General features: G+C 50.3%; 1 protein-coding gene across 5 annotated transcripts in view; it reads right to left on the reverse strand.

Moving 5' to 3' along the window:
• Stab2 (stabilin 2) overlaps positions 1-23,070 on the reverse strand; it is a 166,889-nt gene that overhangs the window by 16,696 nt on the left and 127,123 nt on the right. For 3 of the 5 annotated variants that reach the window (XM_015998482.3, XM_076554565.1, XM_076554566.1), the window contains 15 exons: positions 21,666-21,713; positions 20,161-20,244; positions 18,741-18,887; positions 17,980-18,120; positions 16,246-16,305; positions 15,102-15,278; positions 13,649-13,738; positions 13,171-13,317; positions 11,383-11,439; positions 9,871-10,000; positions 8,120-8,269; positions 6,740-6,844; positions 4,937-5,044; positions 1,880-2,073; positions 243-384 (listed from right to left, as the gene is read on the reverse strand). In XM_015998482.3, the coding sequence (XP_015853968.1) occupies positions 243-384; positions 1,880-2,073; positions 4,937-5,044; positions 6,740-6,844; positions 8,120-8,269; positions 9,871-10,000; positions 11,383-11,439; positions 13,171-13,317; positions 13,649-13,738; positions 15,102-15,278; positions 16,246-16,305; positions 17,980-18,120; positions 18,741-18,887; positions 20,161-20,244; positions 21,666-21,713 (1,780 nt within the window). The remainder of the gene's footprint in view (positions 1-242; positions 385-1,879; positions 2,074-4,936; positions 5,045-6,739; positions 6,845-8,119; positions 8,270-9,870; positions 10,001-11,382; positions 11,440-13,170; positions 13,318-13,648; positions 13,739-15,101; positions 15,279-16,245; positions 16,306-17,979; positions 18,121-18,740; positions 18,888-20,160; positions 20,245-21,665; positions 21,714-23,070) is intronic. The other 2 variants (XM_076554567.1, XM_015998483.3) reach the window with 1 other exon arrangement.

The following is a 23,070-nucleotide window of genomic DNA, read 5'->3' on the forward strand; positions in this document are numbered from 1 at the left end:
CCAATGGCTGTGAGGCGCTCGCTAAGCAACATGGGAAAGGAGGAAACACTGGGAAGGTCCTTTGAGCCCCTCCCAGTTCTAGCCTCCAAGGTCCTTTGTGAATTGACTCTCCTGCCTCAGCGGGTCGGGATAATGTATAGATTCTTTAGTTTCTGTTTTGTTTTTCTTCTTTCCCCTGCACACACCCCTCACCCAAGCCCGAAGAGAAAGGTGCGTTGGGCCAGGGCCCCAGCCACACTGACCCTGGAAGTGAAGGTCCATACAGCTGGCATCTGGGTGGCACTGTCCATTGTCCTGTAAGCAGCGGTCCAGGGGTAGCTGTTGGGGCTCACAGTCCAGTCCGTCCCCCACATAGTGACTCTTACATTCACACTTGTGCTTGCCCTGAGGAGAGGGGGCAGAGAAAGGTGGAAAAGCCCCCCAGGATTCAAGTGTCCGAGGCACCCATGCAGTGCAGAAGCAGTTTAGAAAGACCGATGTGCTGCCCCGGGCAAGCGGAATGAATGTTGTCTTGTTCTGTGCGGGCTCATGGCCAAAGGCTGCCGTCCTTCTCAGCATCAATGCTGCTTTCTCAGAGGGGCCCTGCCTCCAAAGCACCCTGCAGGAAGCAGCTCTTGACCACTGTCCCAACACACGGGCCCCATCTCTGCTCGTGGCCTTTCCCACTCTGTGCCAGGGCCGTGACTGGTACTAAGTGCCACCCTTTTCTCTACTTGTGCACGCGCTCCTGGAATGCAGGGAGGCAGTCTCCCCCCCCCCCCCCATATCCCTGGCACCTGCCATAGTTCATGGTTGCTGCTTGGTCCAATCAGAGAGTGACCTCATCCAGTCTTACAAACCCTGTGCTGTCTCTGTTCTCAGGCCCACTCCCCGAGGGGAAACGGAGACACCGAGTGGCCAGTCTCCAGCCACACAACACAGATGCTCAGAGCTGGGTCTCAGAGGCTGCCTGACCCTGAATCTCTGTTTGTAACTGGTCATGGGCATCGGGTCCCACCAGCTGCTCTTCCCGACAGGGAAATGGGGCACTGACTCAGTTCCTAAAAGACTCCAGCAAGTGTCACCATTATGCCATTTACTGTCAGCTTTCTGTTTTTTTTTTTTTTTTAAATTTTTATTATGTGTACAGTAAGCTGTCTGCATGTACACCTTCATGCCAGAAGAGGGCGCCAGATCTCACTACAGATGGTTGTGAGCCACCATGTGGTTGCTGGGAATTGGACTCAGGACCTCTGGAAGAGCAGCCAGGGCTCTTAACCTCTGAGCCATCTCTCCCGCCCCAGCTTTCTGTTTTAATGAACTTTAGATCTGAAGTCATGGTAGACTTATGTGAAAGTTGGGAAGGAAGTATAGAAGACCCTCTATGGCAGCAGTTCTCAACCTTCCTAACGCTGAGACCCTTTGTTATAACAGAGTCCCTCATGTTGTGGTCACCCCCAATCATAAAATTATTTTGTTGCTACTTATAGCTGTAATCTTGCCGCTGTTATGAACTGTAGATATTTGGTATGCAGGAGATCTGATATGTGACTCCCCAAAGGGATCATGATCCAGAGGCTGAGAACCACCACTCCATAGCCTCCCAGCTTCCCTTAATGGGAGCATCCCCTCCAGCTGTAGGGAGGCTACAGACTGACCCTGGTGTAGTCCTATCAACTAAACAACAGCACTTACGCGGATTTCACCGAATCCGACTCTAACGTCCTTTGCTGCTGAGGATACAAAGTCGCATCGGTACTGACTTTGACTAGAAGCGGACGGACGAAGGTGGGGAGCAGAGGCCAAAGGGGAGACAGAGGCCAGGGAGGAGGACGCCAGGCTGGGCTGGGCCCCAAGAGCTGCAATCCCAAATGTCTGTCTCCAGGGAGGTGGGACTTACTGGGCCGGTCATCCTGCAGGTGGCATGCTCATGACACCCTCCGTTGACGCCGTCCGCGCAGGGGTCCACCTCTGTGCAGCTGTGGCCGTCCCCCTGGTAGCCCCGCTGGCAGCTGCAGGAGACTTGCGTGCCCTTCTGGGAGCACTTGGCGGTCTTTGCACAGCCCCCATTGTTCTGTTTGCAGAAATCCACAACTGCAAGGGAAGCAGCAGAGGGCTCACGCGCCACTGTCTGGGGGCAGCCAGCCTCGACCGTGAGCGGCAAGGAGGCGAACAAGTCCTCACGTGTCCGTGCCTTTGGTCTCCCTGGTCTGTGAGCTCTCTGCTGGCTTGCATACGATTCATGTTCCTGTGACATCCTGACAGACTTGTCACATACTCACAGGGCAGCTTTGATAATAATTTTCAGAATAAAACGGGGTTTTTTGATGTTAGTGTTCCCTCCCTCCCTCCCTCCCTCCCTCCCTCCCTCCCTCCCTCCCTCCCTCTCTCTCTCTCTCTCTCTCTCTCTCTCTCCCCCTCTCTCATGTGTGTGTGTTTCTGGTTAACTTGACACAGCCTAGACTCGTTTGAGGGAGTCTCAGTTGAGTGATTGTTCAGATCCAGATCTGACTGACCTGTGACCATGTCTGTGAGAGATTGTCTTGATTGATGATGAATACAGTAGGGCCCACCCTATCCCAATACGGGTGGCTCCATCCCTAGGTAGGGGGCGTCTGGGCTGGATGAAAAAGCTGGTTGATCAAAGCCAGTGAGTGAGATAACACTCCTCCATGGTTCTGCTTCAGTCCCACTTGAGTTCCTGTGCTGATTTCTGTTGTGGAATATTATTTTAGATGTGCCACATTTGTTCATGCTGTGGAACATTTGTTTTAATGATGCAAAGATGTGTTGCATTCTTTTATGTTGCATTTGTTTAACTCTGTGTTACTTTGCCTGTCTAAAATACCTGATGGTCTTACAAAGAGCTGAACGGCCAGCCAAGAGCTGGGCAGAGAGAGGATAGGCAGGGCTGGCAGGCACAGAGAATAAATAGGAGGAGAAATCTGGGAAGCAAGATCAAGGAGTGAGAAAATAAGGGGCCAGCCACCCAGCTACAGAGTCAGACAAGAAATAAGAAGGAAAGAAAAGACATACAGAAATAGAGAAAGGTAAAAGCCCAGAGGCAAAAGGTAGACAGGATAATTTAAGAAAAGGTGGCAAGAAATAAGCCAAGCTAAGGCCGGGCATTCATAAGAAAGAATAAGCCTCCATGTGATTTATTTGGGAGCTGGGTGGCGGGTCGCCCAGAAGAGCAAAGAGAAAAGAGTAAAAACAACCAACTACAGATTTCCTTCTGTGATAGATTGTGGCCTCAAAATGTAAGCCAAAGAAACTCTTTCCTACCTGAGGTGTCTTTGGTCTGAGTGTTTTATAGCAGCAACAGAAAAGCAAACAAGAACAGTGTGTGTGTGTGTGTGTGTTTGGTACACGGTTAGTACAGTAAGGGACACCTTGTGAGACAGACTCTCCAACCCTGTTCTAAGGGTCAGTCTCAGAGAGCTTGCCTGCCTGACCAGGTAAAGCAGGTAGAGTGTGCAGAGCTGGGACCTGAACCCAGGTTGGTGTGGCCTTGCTGCGGGTATCGCTCTGTATGCTGTGAATGTGTTGTTCTGATTGGTTAATAAATAAAGCGCTGATTGGCCCGTAGCCAGGCAGGAAGTATAGGCTGGACAAAGAGAGAGAGGAGAATTCTGGGAACAGGAAGGCTGAGTCAGGAGACGCTGCCAGCCACTGCCAGGAGAAGCAAGATGTAAAGATACTGGTAAGCCACGTGGCAAGGTATAGATTTATAAAGATGGGTTAATTTAAGATGTAATTCTAGCTAGTAAGAAGCCTGAGCCTTTAGGCCATACAGTTTTAATTAATATAAGCCTCTGTGTGTTTACTTGGGGGACACTAGTGGGAGAGATTTGTCCCGACTGCCGGCAGGAAAACTTCAGCTACATGGCCTCTCTGTGTTGGGTTTGCTTTTAGGGCCATTGTTTTCACAACTGCCAGATTTCAGGCCAGTATTCGTCTATCTGGAGCTGTGGGAGGAGCTGGGAAGCTGCTGTATTTCTTTTGCTTGCACTTACGCTCAGAGTCACTTGAGACTCTGAGGGCATGAACCTGAGGTGCAAGAGCCTCCCCTTGGACAGCAGGGTAGAGTGAGGGAGCTGGGCCTTTGCTACCATTGTTGAGTATGGACCCTTCTGGAATGCCTTGCAGGAGGCTACAAAAGGGCAGGCATGGCAAGATCTGTTGTTTATGAAGCATATTTCTCTGTGGGAGTCTTTACTCATAGAAAACTTCAGAAAAGACAGGTGCCTGAGATGCTCACCACCCCGCTTCCTTCTCCTGTGGTAAACAGAGTTGTTGGGGGAGTGTGCTATGGCTTGTCTACCAAGATGGTGCCATTTCCCAGCTCTCTTGCAGCTAGGTATGACAGATGATGAGCACCAGCCAAGTGGATGGGAGAAGATCTGACTTTTAGCAGCTTTTGGGATGGCGCTCTGCCTCCTCCTTCTCCCTTCTCCATCCTACAGTCTAGTGTGCTAGCTCTGAAGCTCCCTCCAAACTGTCAGACAAGACAGAGTAAACACTCACTTACTTCGCCTGAGACTCTGTGTGCCAAGCACACATCTAAGCCCCTGTGGATGGCAGTGTGGACGCTGGGTGGGAATCAGTGGCAGAGTGCGCGCCTTGCATTTGAAAGGCTCTGGGTTCATGCTCACTGACAGGGCAGTGGGGGTGGAGGGGTGGGGGGGTGGCGGCAGAGGGTATAGAATGTCTTTAGTCTTAACTTTTCATCTTAACACTGTCGTCAGCTTCTGAATTTTTGAAGCAAGACTGACTACTTGTTGAATTAGAAAAACACTATAAAAAACAGGACACCTTGTTTTGCAAAGCAATTTAAAAATTTAAAACCATGGCTTGGGAGGTAGACAGGGCAGGCAGAGTGGAGCCCAGCCAGTGACCCCACCCCGCCCCCCTCCAGTGCCCGCCGCTGCTCCCAGAGTATGAGGAGAGGACTCACCAGTGCACTTGATTCCATCACCTTCGTAATTCAGGTTACACACACACGTGTTGTTCTCTGTACACGTGGCATGCACAGAACAAGGAGGGATGCACACCGGAAACACAACTGCAGAGAAAGAGGCGACCTTTCACCCCGTGCCCCGTGGCGCTGTCTGCCTCGCCTCCGCCGCCGTTTCCCACGACTCTTTTCAGATGTCATAAATGGCAGGAAGATGGGGGTGATTAGCTGAGGACCCTCCCACCTTGGAGAGTCTGAGATACGTCTGCTAAGCAGCTCAGATGATAATGCAGAGGTTGCCTCCAAACTTGTGAGCAGGGAGGAACCTGGCCCATAGACTCTGCTGCCCTAAGAACATGGGCTACCAGGTGGAGGTGGCTGACTTGGAAGAGAAGTTTCACTGTCTTCCAAGGGCACTGCTGAACTGGGGAGAAGTCTGGAGCGTTGGTGAGTGGATGGGGCTGTGGTGGGCGTGCATGGCAGCCTCGTGCATGGCAGCCTGAAGCTGAGGGGTGTTTGGGTGGGTAGGCGGGGATGGAAGCAAGGTCAGCCATTCTGTTGGAACCCATCTAAGAGCCCAGTGAAGCCCTTCTAACTCTGGGGAGGAGGAAATGTCATTAATTTAGGCAGAACAATTTGGCCTTCACATCTTAGGCCTTTTAGAACGCACAGACTTGGGTTTCTGAAAACAAAAAAGCATGGATCAAGATTATGATGGTGACGGTAACCACAATAATAACGGAAGTGACTGTTTGATATGGCGGATACGAACACCAGGAACTTAGGGGTACCCCAGCCATCCCTCTCTTGCAGTGTGCAGTACGTATGAGCAAGGTGAGGGTGGGCCGGCCAAGGCCATTCACGCAGGAAGTAGTGGATCAGGGACCATGTCCTGGGCTCAGGACTCCAAAGACCAAGGTGTCCTGACACCACTTGATTTCTGGCACCAGGCATCTGGGCCCGAGTGCCACCATAGGGAGGCATCCTCACTGCGTGGTTTTTAGGTCTGAGTAAAATCCTTCCACCAGGTTTCCTTCTGACCCACCAACCTCCGGGGGGCCAGGCCACAGTACAAACCACTGTTTACAGGTGAAGTGGGAACCCCCACAGGTGAAGCGGGAACGCCCACAGGTGGAGTGGGAACGCCCACAGGTGGAGTGGGAAGTCCCACAGGTGAAGTGGGGACGCCCACAGGTGAAGTGGGAAGTCCCACAGGTGAAGTGGGAACGCCCACAGGTGAAGTGGGAAGTCCCACAGGTGAAGTGGGAACGCCCACATGTGAAGTGGGAATGCCCACAGGTGAAGTGGGAAGACCCACAGGTGAAGTGGGAAGACCCACAGGTGGAAATGGGAACGCCCACAGGTGAAGTGGGGACGCCCACAGGTGAAGTGGGGACGCCCACAGGTGGAGTGGGGACGCCCACAGGTGGAGTGGGAAGACCCACAGGTGGAGTGGGAACGCCCACAGGTGAAGTGGAGACGCCCACAGGTGAAGTGGGGACGCCCACAGGTGAAGTGGGGACGCCCACAGGTGGAGTGGGAAGACCCATAGGTGAAGTGGGGACGCCCACAGGTGAAGTGGGAACGCCCACAGGTGAAATGGGAAGACCCACAGGTGAAGTGGGAAGGCCCACAGGTGAAGTGGGGACGCCCACAGGTGAAGTGGGGACGCCCACAGGTGAAGCGGGAACGCCCACGCTGTCACTTTCTCAGCTTCCGCTCAGATTCCAGCCTCACTTGCACCCCCTCCCTAGGGTCCCCGTAGCCAAGCAGGGCCCGTGGCTGGCCACTCCCCCAACAGACCTGTGAGAGTGTCGCAGAAGCGGCCTGTCCACCCGGTCTCACAGAAGCACTGCCCAGAGCCTGTGATTCCCTCGTCACACTGTCCATGCTCTGAGCAGCCACAGGCTGTAAGAGAAATTGGAGTGCCCAGTGGTTAGTGGCCCTGGGGCATGTCACAGGACAGATGGGTGTGACAGCTTCACTGGTGGCTTCTTGCTTGGGAAATCTAGTTAAGAAGAAAATTGAAAGCCACCACCAATTCCGCTTACCACTTCAGTATGGCCCAGGTCACCACCATCAGCCCCAGCCTCCAAGGCTGCTGCCGCCTCCCCGGGGGTGGGGTGGGGGTGGAGGGTGGGGTGGGGTGGGTCGCCTGTCTCTGCACTTGCCCTGCAGCGTGTGCTCCACAGGGCGGTGAGAACAGTCCTTTCAATCTGTTCACAACAGTTCCACCGGCCGCCTTGCCCGGCACACTTAGAAGAGATGCCGAGTCATTTTCTCCGGTCCAGAACTTCCTGTGTGCTCGGGCTCCCGGTGACCTGCAGGCCTCATGGCCTTCTGCCCTCCCCGGCCTCACCTACTCCTGCTCTTCCCTGCAGGTCAGGCCCACTCGACCTCTGCATTTGCTTTCCTCCAGGAAAGCCACCGATTTGTGCGTGAGCACAGTGGCCCCCTGTGACACAGGCCACTTGAATGTTAACGAACTCGAGTGAAAACTTCAGTTCAGTTCAGGTTCTGAGTGCTCCGTGGCCCTGTGCGTAAGTGAAGACACAGCATCCCCGGCAGATCTGTCTGCCCGCACTCCTAGCAGCCCCGGTTCTCTGTGTGAGAGTCCTTTTGCTCAGGTCTGTCACCTGCTTACACACCCACACAGCTTTTAGGACTCTTTCTGTTTCTCTGCGCTCTCTGTTGAGGGCTGGGATGCTGTCCCCACACCCCTCTATCCTCTGTTCCCCTGCACCTTAGGACAATTCCAAGTGCACCGCTCATCATCTCTTCCCACCTCAGTTTCTTCATCATCAGTTCCCACCTCAAAGGTCGTGCTAAGGATTAAATGCAGAACTGTGCATGCCTGCCGCATGATAGGCACGTGAGAAATGCCTGTAGTCGCCGTGTGTGTGTGTGTGTGTGTGTGTGTGTGTGTGTGTGTGTGTGTGTGTGTGTAATGACTCAGTGAGTGGGGGGGGGCTCTTTGGCGGCTTTAGGGACTGCCAGTTTCAATTGCAGACGTGAGGCTCTCTCAAGGGTTGGATACTAGGACTACATACAAGGAGGGAAAGCATACAGAGCAGGCAGATGAGAGAAATGGAAAGCGACTCCTCCCGGGTCACGTGGGTGGCGTGGATGAGGACAGGGGGCGTACAGCTACAAACAGGCTAACACAAGCAAGCGGCCACATACGCTGACAGTCAGGCCCGAATCTCCCCGGCCAGCACAGCTCGCAGGCGGTCCCGTTGAATCCCGTGTTGCATTGGCACTGTCCTGTGCTCGAGTACATATCCCGGCACACACCCCGGTTGTTACATGGCGTATCTGGTCCTCCAGGGCAGGCTGGAAGAAAATGAAACAGCAGTGACCCCACAGGCTCCCAGACCAAGGCAGGGCATCGCGGCTGTAAACACCGTCTGTTCTGACATCTTCTCATGGCCCTGGGTGTCAGGGCACCTGCCTGGCCAGCCACCGGCGCCTGGGACCTGAGTCTCACACGTCTGATCGGATGCTGCCTCGGCAGGGCCGTGGGCTGAAATGCACGCTGTAATGCTGGTCAGGAGACCTGGCTTTGAGTAGGCCTGGGCCAAGTCATGAACCTGCTGTGAGCCGTTTGTAGCGTCCAGTGGTGGTGATGGCGATGACATCATGCCAGCCTGACCTGTACCACGTGATTACTGAGAGGATCAGATGGCATAATCTGAGAATACTGGTTTTTATTTGTTTGACAAAGTCTTATGCATCCCAGGCTGGCCTTGAACTTGAACTTTTGATGCCCCTGCCTCCACCTCCTGAGTGTTGGGGTTATGTGTGTGTCCCCACACCTCCAATGCTGTGCTGGGAACCAAACCCAGGACCTTGTACTTAAAAATCCGCAGGGATAAACAAATTTAACGGTTTCTAATGGTCTTTTAGTAGTGGTGCTCCGTGTTTCAGTGACGGAGGCTGGGAGCTGGTGACCGGACTCAGCCCAGCGTGTGCCCACAGAGTCTGCCGGGTGGTCTACAGTATAGACCATGAGTGGGATACACGCGGCAGGAAGAACATCGTGGCTGCTGGAGTCCGGGACCTTGGGCTTACTTCTTTCTTTTCCCAAGTGTCTATTTCCCAGCTATGACAGGGGCTGGCAGTGGGGTTGTTATCTGGTCCATGTGAGCCTTCAACAGTGTGCCTGCCTAGAGAAAAGTCCCACAGACGGGATGTGCCTTGTAGGCCTTGGTTAAGCATCGCTGCTGAAGTCACTAGAAGTTATATCAAGGTTTCCAAACTGAGATCAAACTCCCTTTGACAAAGAGACACCCTGTAACTGCAGACTTGGCCCACAAAATCAGTACATCACTGTTCAGGAAAGAATCATGTCCAAGTATTTATACAGACATACTTCCCAACATTATGGACACTGCATAGAAACCAGCAATAAATAATACGGCATACATTTTAACTCACCAGGGAAAATGTCCTATTCTAATTTTATTACTATTACTATTATTTATTACTATTTCTGCAGTCCTGGAAATGAAGCCTTATACATGCTGGCCATGTGCTCTACTAAGGAACCGTTTCCCAAGCCTTCTTTTTATTTTGAGTCAGGGTGTAAGCTGCCCACTCTGTCCTTGCATGTACTTACTTTGTAATCCAGCCTGGCCCTGGACTTGTGGTCACCCTGCTTCAGCCTCCTAACTAGCTGGGATTACAGGCTGTGCCGTCGGGCCGGCTGTCGTCTGGTTTTAAACACGAAGGCAGATGCACAGTAGGACCTCAGTAAAGCTAACTCTCAAGACTGAAGACAGTAGGAGGGACGGACACACAGCTGTTCAGAGAGCCGGGTTGGGGCATGGGGATCACGAGGGTGGCGTCTCCCCACCTCCGTAGAACCTGGGTACTTTTAAAAGCACAGCCTGCCCGTACCCCTTTAGAAGGGCAAGGAGAAGGGGCGCCCTCACCCTGACAGTGCGGCAGGAAGTAACCTTTGCAGCACCTGGGGAGCGGGATCACCAGGGAGCACAGATGCTGGCAGCCTTCCAGGCTCCTCCTGAACGGCAGCGGGTTGTAGAGGCAGCTCTGCGTCACACCCTAGAGGGAGAGAGGGAGAGAGGAGCTGTGCCACCTTGGGCAGGCGAGAGTGAAGGGGGAGGGGCAGAACTGGGGCCCTGAACAGAATCTCTCACCCTTGGAGCTGTTTGCAATGAAATGATGGCTTGGAGACGGTGTGGAGAGAGGCAGAGTGCTGTCGTATATATCCTCAGCAAGGAAGGGGTGAGATTCACTGTGTGTGTGAGGGGCGTGCGTGCGTGCGTGCGTGCGTGCGTGCGTGTGTATGTGTGTGTGTGTGTGTGTGTATGAGGGACACATGTGTATGTGTATGTATGTGGTGTATGTGGGTATATGTGTGTGTGTGAGGGACACGTGTGTATGTGTATGTATGTGGTGTATGTGTGTGTGCATGTAGGGAAGAGGTTGATGTGGGTTTCCTCCTTATTGCTCTCCATACTATGTTTTGAGACTGGGTCTCTCACTGAATCTAGAGCTCACTGATTTACTGGCTGTACAGTCAGTCCTAGGGATCCTCCTGCCTCCATTTCCCAGCATTGGGATTACAGGTACCAGCTTACACTTCTGGCATTTTGTGTGAGTGCTGGGGACTGAACTCAGGTCTTCAGCTTCTTAAGCAAGCCCTGTGCTGGCTGAGCCTTCCCACGACCGTGAGGGTTTGTCTTTGTAGACGCTTTACGAGTAGAAAGGCCTTGACTATTGTGTGTGCTTGTGAGGACTAAACTCACGCGTTACCACGGAGCCCAGCCCCAGCTCTTGACTCTAGATAAGGAATAAAAGCAGTTCTTCATGAGCACCTACTCTATGCCAACCACTTGGATGGACCTCTACTTGAAAGTGGTGTTTTCCTGGTGACCACACAGAGAGCTGTGAGTTCACTTTGTTCTAGAGAGGCAACACCGGCAGGTCATGTGACTTGGCAAAGACTACTGGAGTCTGTCCCCGTACCCATGGACTTCAAGACTTAGTTGTTTCCCCACATGGTTTTCTGATATTTAGTCAAAGCTTGCTTCATACCAGCAGTGTGGCCTTGGTCTGATTGCCCTCTTTCTCTGAAACTCATTTCTTATCATAGATACATCTCCCAGCACACAACAGCCAACAGCATCCACTATTTTTATCATTATAATAATTTTCTACTCTCTTCTAGGTATCTGTAATTCCATGAATTTTCAAGATAGTTCTTATAACACAGGGAGCAAACCACAGGCTGCCCGGGTTGAGAACATGCATATGAACACATATGAAGCACACTGACGGACCCCTACACAGGTACCCCTTCCCCTCCCCCACGGAAGACTGAGGTCTGCACATCAGACACACAGTGGGTGTGTGGCCATACCACCCCAGTGAGTCCGCCCTTGTATGGAATGAAACCTCCAGAGGTCAGGATGCATCCTCACCTTTGGTTTGCTCCAGGGCGGGCATCCGGGCGTGGTGACACAGCTCCCGCAGTCCCCCTAGCGTGCAGACGAGAAACTTCAAAGTCAAGAACACGGGCAGCCACGAGGAGGGGCCCCTGGCTCCTGTCTGGACGAGCTAACTAAGAACTTCAGCTGGGGATGGGGAGATGCAGCACAAGCGTGAAGAGCTGAGCTCACTTCCCAGAAATGACATAAAGAGCCAGGCATGGGGGTGTGCGCTTGTCGACCCCGCACTGGGGAGGTGGGGACAGGGGAGGTGGGGTCTTGATGGCTGCTTGGCCAGCTTAGCTCAACCAGTGAAGCCTGGTTTCCAGGGAGAGACCCTGTCTCCAAAAACAAGGTGGATAGGACAGCTTCTGAGGAATGGTACCTAAGGCTGACCGCTGGTTTTTACAGGCAACTATGTGCGCGCGCGTGCACACACACACACACACACACACACACACACACACACACACACACACACACACACGCCGGGCGGTGGTGGCGCATGCCTTTAATCCCAGCACTCGGGAGGCAGAGGCAGGCGGATCTCTGTGAGTTCGAGGCCAGCCTGGTCTACAGAGTGAGATCCAGGAAAGGTGCAAAGCTACACAGAGAAACCCCGTCTCGAAAAAACAAACAAACAAACAAACAAACAAACAAACAAACAAAAGACACACACACATACACACACACCTTCATCTTGATTAAGATATAGCTATCATCAGGATTATACAGACACACACACTTCACTTTGTCCTGGAGAGTTCTGAAGGTCTCGGATGCCCATTTGGAAGAAGCCCCCTGATGTACAGAGCAGGCCCAGGCAGTGTGACGTGGGCAGGCTGTAGCGGCGGGGAGTGTGGGGGCAGGCGACCTTTGACCCATCACTGACACATTTTGAACTTTACTCTTTATAAGGTATAGCTCAGGGACAATCTTGCTGCCATTTGACCTCTGGGGACTTGGCAAAAGTGTGTTTGATTAGTGTGAAGACAGTACATAGATAACACTTTGGAAGTTAAGGCTACACCCGCTAAACCAGGAAAGAAACTTCCTTCACCTTCATTTAGGCTGGAGCCCTAAAACTGTGGGGTGCTTATTATTTGTTTAAGAGATGCCAGACACTGACACCGAGCAGTGACAAGCGCTGCTATGGCGTCACTTCACCCCAGTTTCCAAGTCCGTACCGGGAGCTGGTGGGAACGCCTCTCATTATTGGGGTACTGTGGGGTCAGATGGGCAGCGAGCAGAGCAGCTCAAAGCTGCCATTCATCCGGTAGCAGTGGCTGGGTGAGTGAAGCCAGTCATATCTTGTGTGGTGGCGGGCCCAGGACACAGGTTCATTCAGTGTTGCAGACTGAGTGAGTGGGAAAATGAATGGAGGGGTCCAGGGCACATATTATACATTACACTGAACCGTTTTTGTTCACTGCCAAGTATGTCAGTTCTAGATGATGTAATCTGGCAGGAATTCAGAGATGTTAGCTGAATGAATAAGTGGATGGGTGGGTCTGAAAATGAATGGCACAGTAGAAGGCTAACATTTGGTACCCAGCACTGTTTCCTTGGTGATGAAGGAATAATGGGAGGATGGTGAGAAGCAAACCAAGAATTTCTAGGCCTGCAAGTGGCTAAGCAGTTGCTTGCTGATTCTGGGTTTGAAGAATGTCATCAATTGACCCTCAGGTGTCTTGGGACCTGGTCTCATCATGGCCCTTCCTTGGAGCCCATGCTGGACGACCAAAGCTGGTCTCTGGCCATTTGGGTAATTGTAGAACTGACCGTAACATTGAAGGCAGTGAAAGTGTCACATCGGCCACCCAGGGTGGGATCCATTAGCAGGCAGTCGATGCCGTAGGCCACGCCCAGGTCAAACAGGAGCTCCCGCTGTACGATCCTGCACATCTGTCCATTTAGAAAGAGCTCGCCCTGAAAGACAGAGAAAAAGAGGCCAACAATCCCTTTAAACATTCCTTCTTCCCACAGCGTACAATGTGGCCAGCTCCTATACAGCTCAGAAAGAAGTAAAATAAATAAACACATAGGGGGTTCCTGCACCTGTCACGAGGGCCTGGAATGCCAGGGTGTATCAGATGTTTTAGAGCCACCCTTAAAGGCAGTGAGGGAAAAAGAACTTGCTGGTAATGGAAAACAGAAACCCAGCCTCCCTAAACACACCCCAAGTCACCCCAACGCCTCTCAAAATGGGAATGGTTGGAGAAGTGCTCTCATGTCATCTGGTCGCCCCCAGGACACTCACGATGTCACTGCCGGTCCCACACTTCACACTCAGCTCTGAACCTTGCAGTGTCTTCCAGGAATCAGACCTGGGCAGGTCTGACGCCAGAGCCTGAGGGAGAGGAGCCATGTTAGTACCTGCCCTGGGGCTCAAGGGCCAGAGGAGTTTGCCAGCAAACCAAGTGCAGGTGGAAGATTTCCTATTACAATAACTGTCAAAGCAACCAGGGACTGGAATCAAAAGTTAGGGTGACTAGGACTTTCTAGGGGCTGGGAGTTCCTCCGCTAGGCACAGTCTGTACCAGCTGGGCGTCTGTGCTTGGGCATCCTGGAAGAGGCTGTCTAGGTTTATGAAGCCAAGGAAAGGATGAGTGGGGTTAGCTGGGAAATGGTCCAGGGCAGCTTTATGTCCTGAAATGTGCTCCTTTAAAAGTCACAGGAGCTAGCCATTTTGGTACACGCCTCTAATCCCAACACTTAGGAGGCAGAGATGGCAGATCTCTGAGTTCAAGGCTAGCCAGGTCTTGTCTACTTAGTGAGTTCCAGGCTAGCCAGGACTACATAGTGGAACCCTGTTTCAAGAAAATAAAAAAATATCAAAATGATATAAAATCTTGACCCTAAGGACCTTAGAATGTGGTCTTATTTGGAAGCAAGGTCTCTGCAAATACAGTTAATAGGCAAGATGAACTAACCCTGGAGTAGGCTGGGCTCTTCATACAATATAAACGATGTCCTTGTTGGGAGAGGAGAACACCACAGAGGGACACTGAGACCCAGGGAAAGAATGACTGTGGGAAGATGGAGGCAAACTGCATGGATGCATGCGCCTGCAAGCCAAGGAATGCCAGAGAGTGCTAGAAACCACCAGCAGCTAGGGGAGACTCAGGGGACAGCCTTTCCTTCAGAACCCCTGGAAGAAATGACCTTGCCACATTGATGGCAGTGGTCTAGCCTCTACTCCAGGGAGGGAATGAGTTTCTGCAGTTCTAAAGCACCTAGCCTGTGGCAATCTATTATGCAGGCCCAGGAAGTCATGTGGACACTGAATGACCTGAGGTCAGAGCACTGGCATCTTGGAGTGGATGGCTTCATCTCGGAGTGACAAGAGTGTTCACTGAGGACTCAAGAGTGACTGGCTTCATGTCTCTACATGATCTGGCTTCATGCCCCTACATGACCAGGACAGTTGGCTGGTTCACAGGGCTGACAGCTGATCACGTTAAGATGCATTAAGTCATTTGTGTTGGGATGTCAAAATCAGGAGCGGTAGAGGACACCTGGAAAGGCTGGAGGGGGCCTCTGTCAGCTGCCATTCTGCCGTATGAAATGGGAAGGTAAAAAGGTAGCACACAGTTCACAGGGGGGCTGAAGCTTCCCTCCCCCTCAGGGAGGTGTGGGGACACATAGTCAACTGTGGGTCATGAGGCCTCAGGGGTAGACCGAATCTTTCTTTGGGACATTGGAAAAACTACCTTGGAGTCTCGGATCACGTGGAACTTCAGATACTCCTTCAGCTTGTCCTTGTTGTCTTCACTGAACAGGAAGTCCTGTTGCTCCTGGGGTATGGCTTGGAGGGCTTTGTCCGTGGGCCAGAAGAGAGTGACTGGGGTGTGGATGGGGTCAGTGATGACACTCAGCAAGCCCGAGGCCTGAAACAGAGGGGTCATCATCCTCACTGCACACATGATGTGTGGTGAGGCCCCTCCTTGCGGGCAAAGGGCTTCCCAGAGCCAGTCTCTCCATGACCTGAACTGTGGCTTGTCAGGATTTCTGAAGGCCCCAGAGTGACACAGCCAGAAGCTAGAGCACTGTGCCCCAAGCATTCTGAACCCCATTTCCTTAAAAAGCAACCCAGAGAGTCAGATTTTAGGCTTTTGTTAGTAGGAAAGTAAACCAATGAGTATCTTATTTTTGATACTACTTCTGTCCAAATATTTTAACTTTCAAGACTAGTTTTTATTTTTTTCTCACATTTCATTAGGAAAAACTTAGACAATATTGAGACATGTATGTTTGCTTATAAAGTTTTGAGATAAAATGTACCCCAAAGAAATGTCAAGATAAACAGGAGAAATCATTTTGAGAGCATTATGTGGTATGGGAACATCCCATGTATTAATTTCCCCCGTGAAGTCGGCTTTATGACCTCCATTAAGCCCTTGACAGGCTTGTTAGTTTGCTCTAAAATTGTCCAACAACACCCTGCTGAACAGGTACATGGCGACTATAGAGTTTTGGGGATGGCTAGGCGGGCAAGGATTACTCAGTTGTAACATCCTTGGATGGATAGCCTCATTTAAAAATATTTATTATGTTCATTTATTTCCTGGAAGGTGTGTGTGGAGGTCAGAGGGCAGCTTGTAGGAGTTTCATTTTGAACACGTTGAACCCCATTTCTAACCAGCTCCCTAGAGAATCCGACACTCAGATCTTTTGGGGACTTGAGGACCTAATGTGGAGATTATAGACCATGCTTTGTTGGGGAACCAAGGTTCTTGGAGCTCTTTGGGGACTGGTCAGTGTGGGGTGCCTCTCTCAGATATAAACACAAGCAAACCTAACAGAGCAGAGTTCAGGGGGGCTGCCCCCCAGTTCTCTTTCCCCTTAGTGTTTTACCTGTATTAACTTGCTGAATCTGGTATATCCTTGGTTCATTGCCACTGTAGTAAGATTCTGCTGCAAAGATAAGAAAGGGCATGAAACCTTTCATCTTGCAAGTGTGTCCAACCGTTTGACATTGCTATCTACAAAGTCCATACCTGAGAACAGTGCAGGGAAAGCTGGACACTACATCTCCCATGACTAGAAGATGGCACCTTCATGAGATGGCTACTCTTACTCAAGAGACAGAGATACAAAAACCAAATCTAATATCATAAGTAAGTTTGTTATTTTTTGTTGGGCCACATTTATGGCTACCCTGGGACACATCTGTAGGTTGAACATGCCCACTTTAGATAGTTTACCAAGCACTTTAACAACCCAACTGCATTCAACAGCAGTAATACAGCAGGGGCTGGGCTATCATCCATTGGCTCATTAGCAACCATAGCAGCTTTCTTTTGACCATGCTTTTCCACATTGCAGAGGCTGGAAAGCTGGACACAACATTTTCCAGACTCCCTTGCAGCTAGAAGCCCACAGGCAATGCAGGGTCAACCAAACCCAAGGACTGTGGAGATCTGTTGGTGGAAAGGAACAACATGAGGTACAGCTAGCAGGATGCTAGGCCCCCTGCAGCACAATGGTGTGGCTGTGAGCAGTTCGGCCTCTAGTCCCCTGGGAGGAGAGGTTGGAGAGGTAGAATTTGAATAGCTGTAACAGTCAGAATGGCCCTAGGGTAAAGTTAGAGGTCCTTCGTTTCCACCTGTGTATCACTGAATTAGACTATGACCTCCAAAAGATTTATTCATATATATGATATCTTAAGAAACTCCTTTTCACCCTGGAGGAGATGGGAATTGGGGGTGGGGTGGGGTGGGGAGAAGGGGGGGGGGGACGGGGGAGGACAGGGGAATCCGTGGCTGATATGTATAATTAAATTAAATTATAAAATAAAAAAAGAAAAAAAAAAGAAACTCCTTTTCAGAGTGAGGTTTAATGGATTCTGCCACCTGCAATGAAGGAGAGCGGCCAGTATTAATCATTAAACGAAGTGAACTGGGTCTGGTGGCTGAGGCCTGCAACATTAGCTACTTGGGAGGCTGAGGCAGGAAAACGAAAAGTTCAAAGCCTATCTGGGCTGCAGAGTGAGTTTAAGACCGGCCTAGGCAAATTAATGAGACCTTGTCTCAAAATAGAAAATAGAAAATGAAATGTCAAAACATAGAAAATGAAAAAAGGTTGATTTCGTACTTTAGGAAGAAGGTATTCGCCTACCAGGTACAAGGCCCAGGTTCAATCCTCAATATAAAAAAAACCAAGAAAGAAATAAGAGAATAAATGAATAAATAGTTAAAATTGTTTTTTCTGTCCATTAAGAAGAAGTTTTATTCCAGGTTTAGCTTTCAGGATATCTAATTATCCACCTTCGCTTCCTGGTTTCCCCTCTCACCCTTCCCCTTCCTTCTCCAAATCTATGTAAGATAACTTTCCCTTGTGGACACTAGAGAAAAACATAAAATTAGTTGTTTTTTAAAATTTGATAGGAGATAGGGTTTTACTATATTGGCAAGGCTGGCATGAAACTCCTGGGCTCAAATGATCTTCCTACTTGAAGCTGCCGAGGAGCTGGGACTGTGGCGTGCGCCACCGCCCCCCAGCATTAAAATCCACAGACTGACTCGAACAACCTTTGTTTGAGGCGACAGACAGACATCACGTGCTGGGGGGTGACAGTGGGGTACCTACCAGAACCTTGCCTGAAGCATCTTTGGGGGTGACAAGCAAGTGCTGGGGAGACAGCCATTTGTCGATGATGTGGATGACTCCATTGGTGCTGATGATGTCACCAGCCAGGACCTTTGCCTTATTGTTTATATACACGGTATCCTGAAGACAAAGGAAAACTGTGAGAGGCATGAGCACAGAGAAGCCACTCAGAATCCTTTCCCACAGGAGGGATGCTTCTCTGATGTGCTCATCATCAGGGGCAGAGCCTGAAGGTCCATGTGACTTAAGTACATTGTTTATTATGGTCCTAGAAGAAAAATGGAGATGAGAATACAGTTTTCACCTCCGAGGTTAATAGCAAATAATGTATGATCAGCCAACCTGGCCGGCTGCTTATTGCAACACAATTCTGAAAGCTCACGGAATAAACAGCTCACAGCTGGTTTCTCATCAACGTGTCCTTGACATTACCCATCCTCCATTCCATCTGTGCTTTCTGGAGCTGCCTTGCCTCTGAGTCTGAATCCCAATTCAACTGTTTTTTGCTGTGACTTTGAACAAGTTCCTTAACCAGTGTCTGTATTTGGAAATTGAGGACAATGATGGTATTCCCATCATGGGGCTACAGGACAGACTGGATCAGTGCATGTGAAGTCCTTAGTACAGCCCTGCAGTAGAAATCACTCAGTGGTTAGCTGTTATCACTGAGGCTGTCACTCAGGAGGGGAAGTCAGATGTGGAAGGTGAAGATAGCACCGTCCCCAAGTGGCTGCTCTTACCTGAGAGACAGAGATGGAGATCGGCTCGCCCTGGAGGGTCACAGCACTTGTGGTCACTTTGAGGTTCTCCAGCAGCAGCTCTTGGCAGGCGACCATGTGATACCGAAGAACCTGGGACATGAGGCCCTGCTGGTCCCAGTCTTTGATCTGGAAAAGAAGCCAGGGAGGTAGGCCAGAGGGAGGGAGGAGCCTGTTGCTAGAACCTTCTTTCTGTCTCCTCGTTCCCACACTCCAAGGAGCTAGTGTCTGCTTAGGCAAGGGGGTGAGAATCGTAGGTGGGAGGGGTCTGGAGGGGCTCTGGGCCAGCCTGTCACAGCACTGAAGGACGCCAGTGTCCTACATGTTCTACAGAAAAGGATTTTGTTGGGAGACATGCTAGGAGAGACCATAGGAGAGCCTTCCTAGAGAGGAGGTGGGAGAAAGTCTTCCGGATTGGAGGCTGTGGTACATTTCTATTTGGATTAAAAATACAAAGACTACAATTATGAAGTCACTGTAGTAAAAAGCTCACAAAACTCCAGGCAGTGGTGGTACATGCCTAGAGACAGGTAGACTGAGGCCAGCCTGGTCTACAGAGCAAGTCCCAGGACAGTCGGGGCTACACAGAGAAACCCTGTCTCCAACAATAACAACAACAATCCCATAAAACTTTTTCTCCCTCCTTCGAGGCTTTAAGTTGAAATAACCAAATGTCAAGTGATGTTAAACATTATTCTTGTGCCTTTGCTTTGCTGGTACCTAAAACATATGCGTAGAGAGGGGCAGTGTGTGCAGTGGTTGAGAACAAATCCCTCCTCAACCACCTTCCAGCACGGGACCAGCACGGGACCTCAGCAAAGTTAGTCAGTGTTCTTCACTGTAAAATGGGGATGACGTTCAGCTGCAGGCCTGATCTGAGTATAAATGGAATACTTGTTGTCCAGGCCCCGTTCTGAGTGTGGCTGTCTATGGGGATGTTAGTCATTTAGTAGTATTTATAGGCGATCTCACATGGGCCACAGGGAACGACAGAGCCGTGAAAGCTCTGGTCTGGTCATTCCTGCACGTCAAGAACTATTTCAATCCCTTTAACTGTGAATCTTCTTCTTCTTCTTCTTCTTCTTCTTCTTCTTCTTCTTCTTCTTCTTCTTCTTCTTCTTCTTCTTCTTTTTTTTTTTTTTTTTTTTTTTTGGTCTCTAGGGAGTTTGGATTCCTTGATCACTTGAGACTTCTCCAATTTCCTACTCTGTCTGGAAAGCCTCTGGCCAGTGGTGCCCCCAACCCGAAGGCCTGTCAGGGGTCTTCACACAGACGAGCAGCCCCTTCAGCTGCCGGGCAGCTCTAACTGAGACTCAACGCCTTGTTCACATCATCATCATCACGGTGGGCTCCAGGCCACGCCTTTCCCCAAGCCCCTCCACAGTGCCAGCCTGGTGCTCACCCTGGGCTCCTGACTGAAGGAAGCAGAAGACGGCACAAACACGGTGAAGGGACCGGGTCCAGCCAGCTCCTGCACAGCATGCTCCTGCAGGAAGGCGGGCAGGGGGTGGGGGGGGAGACAGGTCATTCTTTCAGCGACAAGCTTAGCGGCTTCCCCTCTCACAGACACATGGTGAGGCTCAAAGAGAGGCCAGAGTCAGTGTTTTTGCCTCAGACTCAAAGTAAACCCAGATTCTATGCCGTCAAAATCGTGTTTTTTTTCCTAATTATAAAATTAACATGTAGCTATTAGATCAACGCCTCTGAAAGCAGAGGTGACAACCCTACCCATGAGCCCCATCAAAGATGACTCCAGCCTTGGCCCTCCATGTGACGGTTAGACACGGTGATAATCATGTGACTGTAGTAACCAAGCTGACTGACTTGGTGGTCTGTCTGTCTGCTTGCCGTCCTAAGACTGTAGGGCTGCTGTGGCGATTGCTAGTTTCTCATGCCTCATCCTTCAGTGCATCTGGGATTTCTGTCGTTGGTTCCCAGAAGGCCAGCATGCTTCCACCTAACCAGCTGCCCCACTGTGGGAGTTGCTCTTGACTGTCAACTTCATTGGGTTAAGAAGCCCCCAAGAGATTGAGAAGCACACTTCTGGGGGTGCCTGAGAGGCCGTTTTCGTAGACAGAGGAGACGCTGAGGTCTGACCTAATGGACAGGTTACCTCCTCCAGGGACCCATGACATGGTGGAGGTGAAAGATTGGAGGTGGGGATGGGCTGAGCAGGAGAGCTTCCCTGGGAGCTGTATCTTGCCCTGCTCCTGCTGGGACTCTCTGCTTCCTGTCCGCCATGGCAAAGTTCCTCTGCCACATGTTCCCGACACCATGATGCTCTGCCTCACACTGGCCCAGAAGCATGGACCCTCGCAAAAGCTATCCTCCACTGGGTCGTTTCTGTCGGGTGTAATAGCTGGGAACGGGTAGCTCACACACCCCATAATGTCTCTTTCTCCACTGCTGTGATAGACATTTTCATACACAGTCATTGTCACTTAACTATGGGACATGTTCTGAGAAATGTGTTCTTAGGCCATTTTGCTATGGCGTGACTCGGACAGAGCATTACCCCATGGTAAGAGCCCTGAATGACGCAGTCCTGAGTCTTTCCTATTGTATTTTTACTGTACCCTTTTAATGTTTAGATGTGATGAGAGTCACGAACACTAACGGCTGTGTGATTGTTTACACCTAAGACTCGAGAGACGGAGTTCACACATGGCCAGCAGTGGGGCTGGTGTCGTCGACCCTAGTTCTAGACTTTCTTCTGCCCTCCCTGACCCCGGAGCCTACAGCTTTATCTTATAGCTTGCTGGAGACCCGGCATGTTGATATATTTATGCATACACGTATATACACATATATAGTATACACACAGATTTATACATACACATATGCTAGTGGTGGAAATTGAATGCAGGGTCTGAGACATGCCTCTGAAGTAGACAGGTACTTTCTTACCTGCAGCTGGAAGAAATACTTCGAAGTTGTCGGGTCCTTAGAAAGTTCCTGCAAACAAAGACAGGGAAATGTCACTTGATCTGGGAATCACACACAATAATATAGAGTTGAATGTGACAATCTGTCCACTGGGAAGCCACGAGACGGCTCTCTTCCAGCCTCACTGGGGGGCTTGTAGCTGATGCTCAGGATGACCGAGCGACACACTGAGTCCCAGGTCCTTTCTGGAATCTTATCCAATTTATGAAAGAAAGATCCAACCGCTCTTCAAGGCACAGAACTTTACAAGCATTTCAAAAGGATCTCAAATCTTTACAAAACACACAAATATAGTTGAGATCCTGTGAAGGTCAGTTATTGTATATGGCAGAACTGGCCTCCCTGACAAGAAGAATGTTCAATCAGTCAGAATGCTTTGGCTTCTCTCTCTCTCTCTCTCTCTCTCTCTCTCTCTCTCTCTCTCTCTCTCTCTAAAAGATTTATTTATTTATTATGTATACTGCACACCAGAAGACGGCATCAGATTTCACTACAGATGGCTGTGAGCCACCATGTAGTTGTTGGGAATTGAACTTAGAACCTCTGGAAGAGCAGCCAGTGCTCTTAACCACTGAGCTATCTCTCCAACCTCGCTCTGGCTTCTCTTTAACAATTTTCTGAGTGTTTGTGGAAACCAGAAAGTATCACCCTGTCTCTTCCTCTATCTGCAGTGTAGGCAGATGGGGGTGAACAGCGTGTATGCACACGTGTGCCCACACACCATAGATATACCACCCATCCCCCATACTCCACACCTCCCCATACACCCACACACACCATAACACACCACAAATGTACCACACACCCCTATATACCATACATACACATCCCATATACTACACACACCCATACACCCACCCACACCACAACACACCACAAATACACCACACACCCCTATATACCATACATACGCATTCCATCTACTATACACACCATACACCACAAATATACCATATACCACACACACACACACACACACACACATCATACATCACACACACACACACCCCATATACCACAAACACACTCCATATTTTATACATACCACACCACATATCCACACACTGCACATAGTATGTCATACACAGTCACCACATTCTATATACACATGCCGCACCACACACCATATATCACACTCACATTATATCACATACATGACCACATAGTCACCACATTCTGTACACCCACATCAGATGTATCACACAAACCACATACATCTATTCACACACCAACCCAAGGCATGGCTATGCTTTGGCATTACTGCATGCTCAGTGTTCTTGGCATCCGCCATCATTGAATTTTAAATTTAATTTTGTAAGAACTTGATAGAGCTGGTGTCCTGATCATTTTCTTTTCCAGATTCGGA

The sequence above is a fragment of the Peromyscus maniculatus genome, chromosome 18 (genome assembly GCF_049852395.1).
Source record: "Peromyscus maniculatus bairdii isolate BWxNUB_F1_BW_parent chromosome 18, HU_Pman_BW_mat_3.1, whole genome shotgun sequence".
NCBI lineage: Eukaryota > Metazoa > Chordata > Mammalia > Rodentia > Cricetidae > Peromyscus > Peromyscus maniculatus.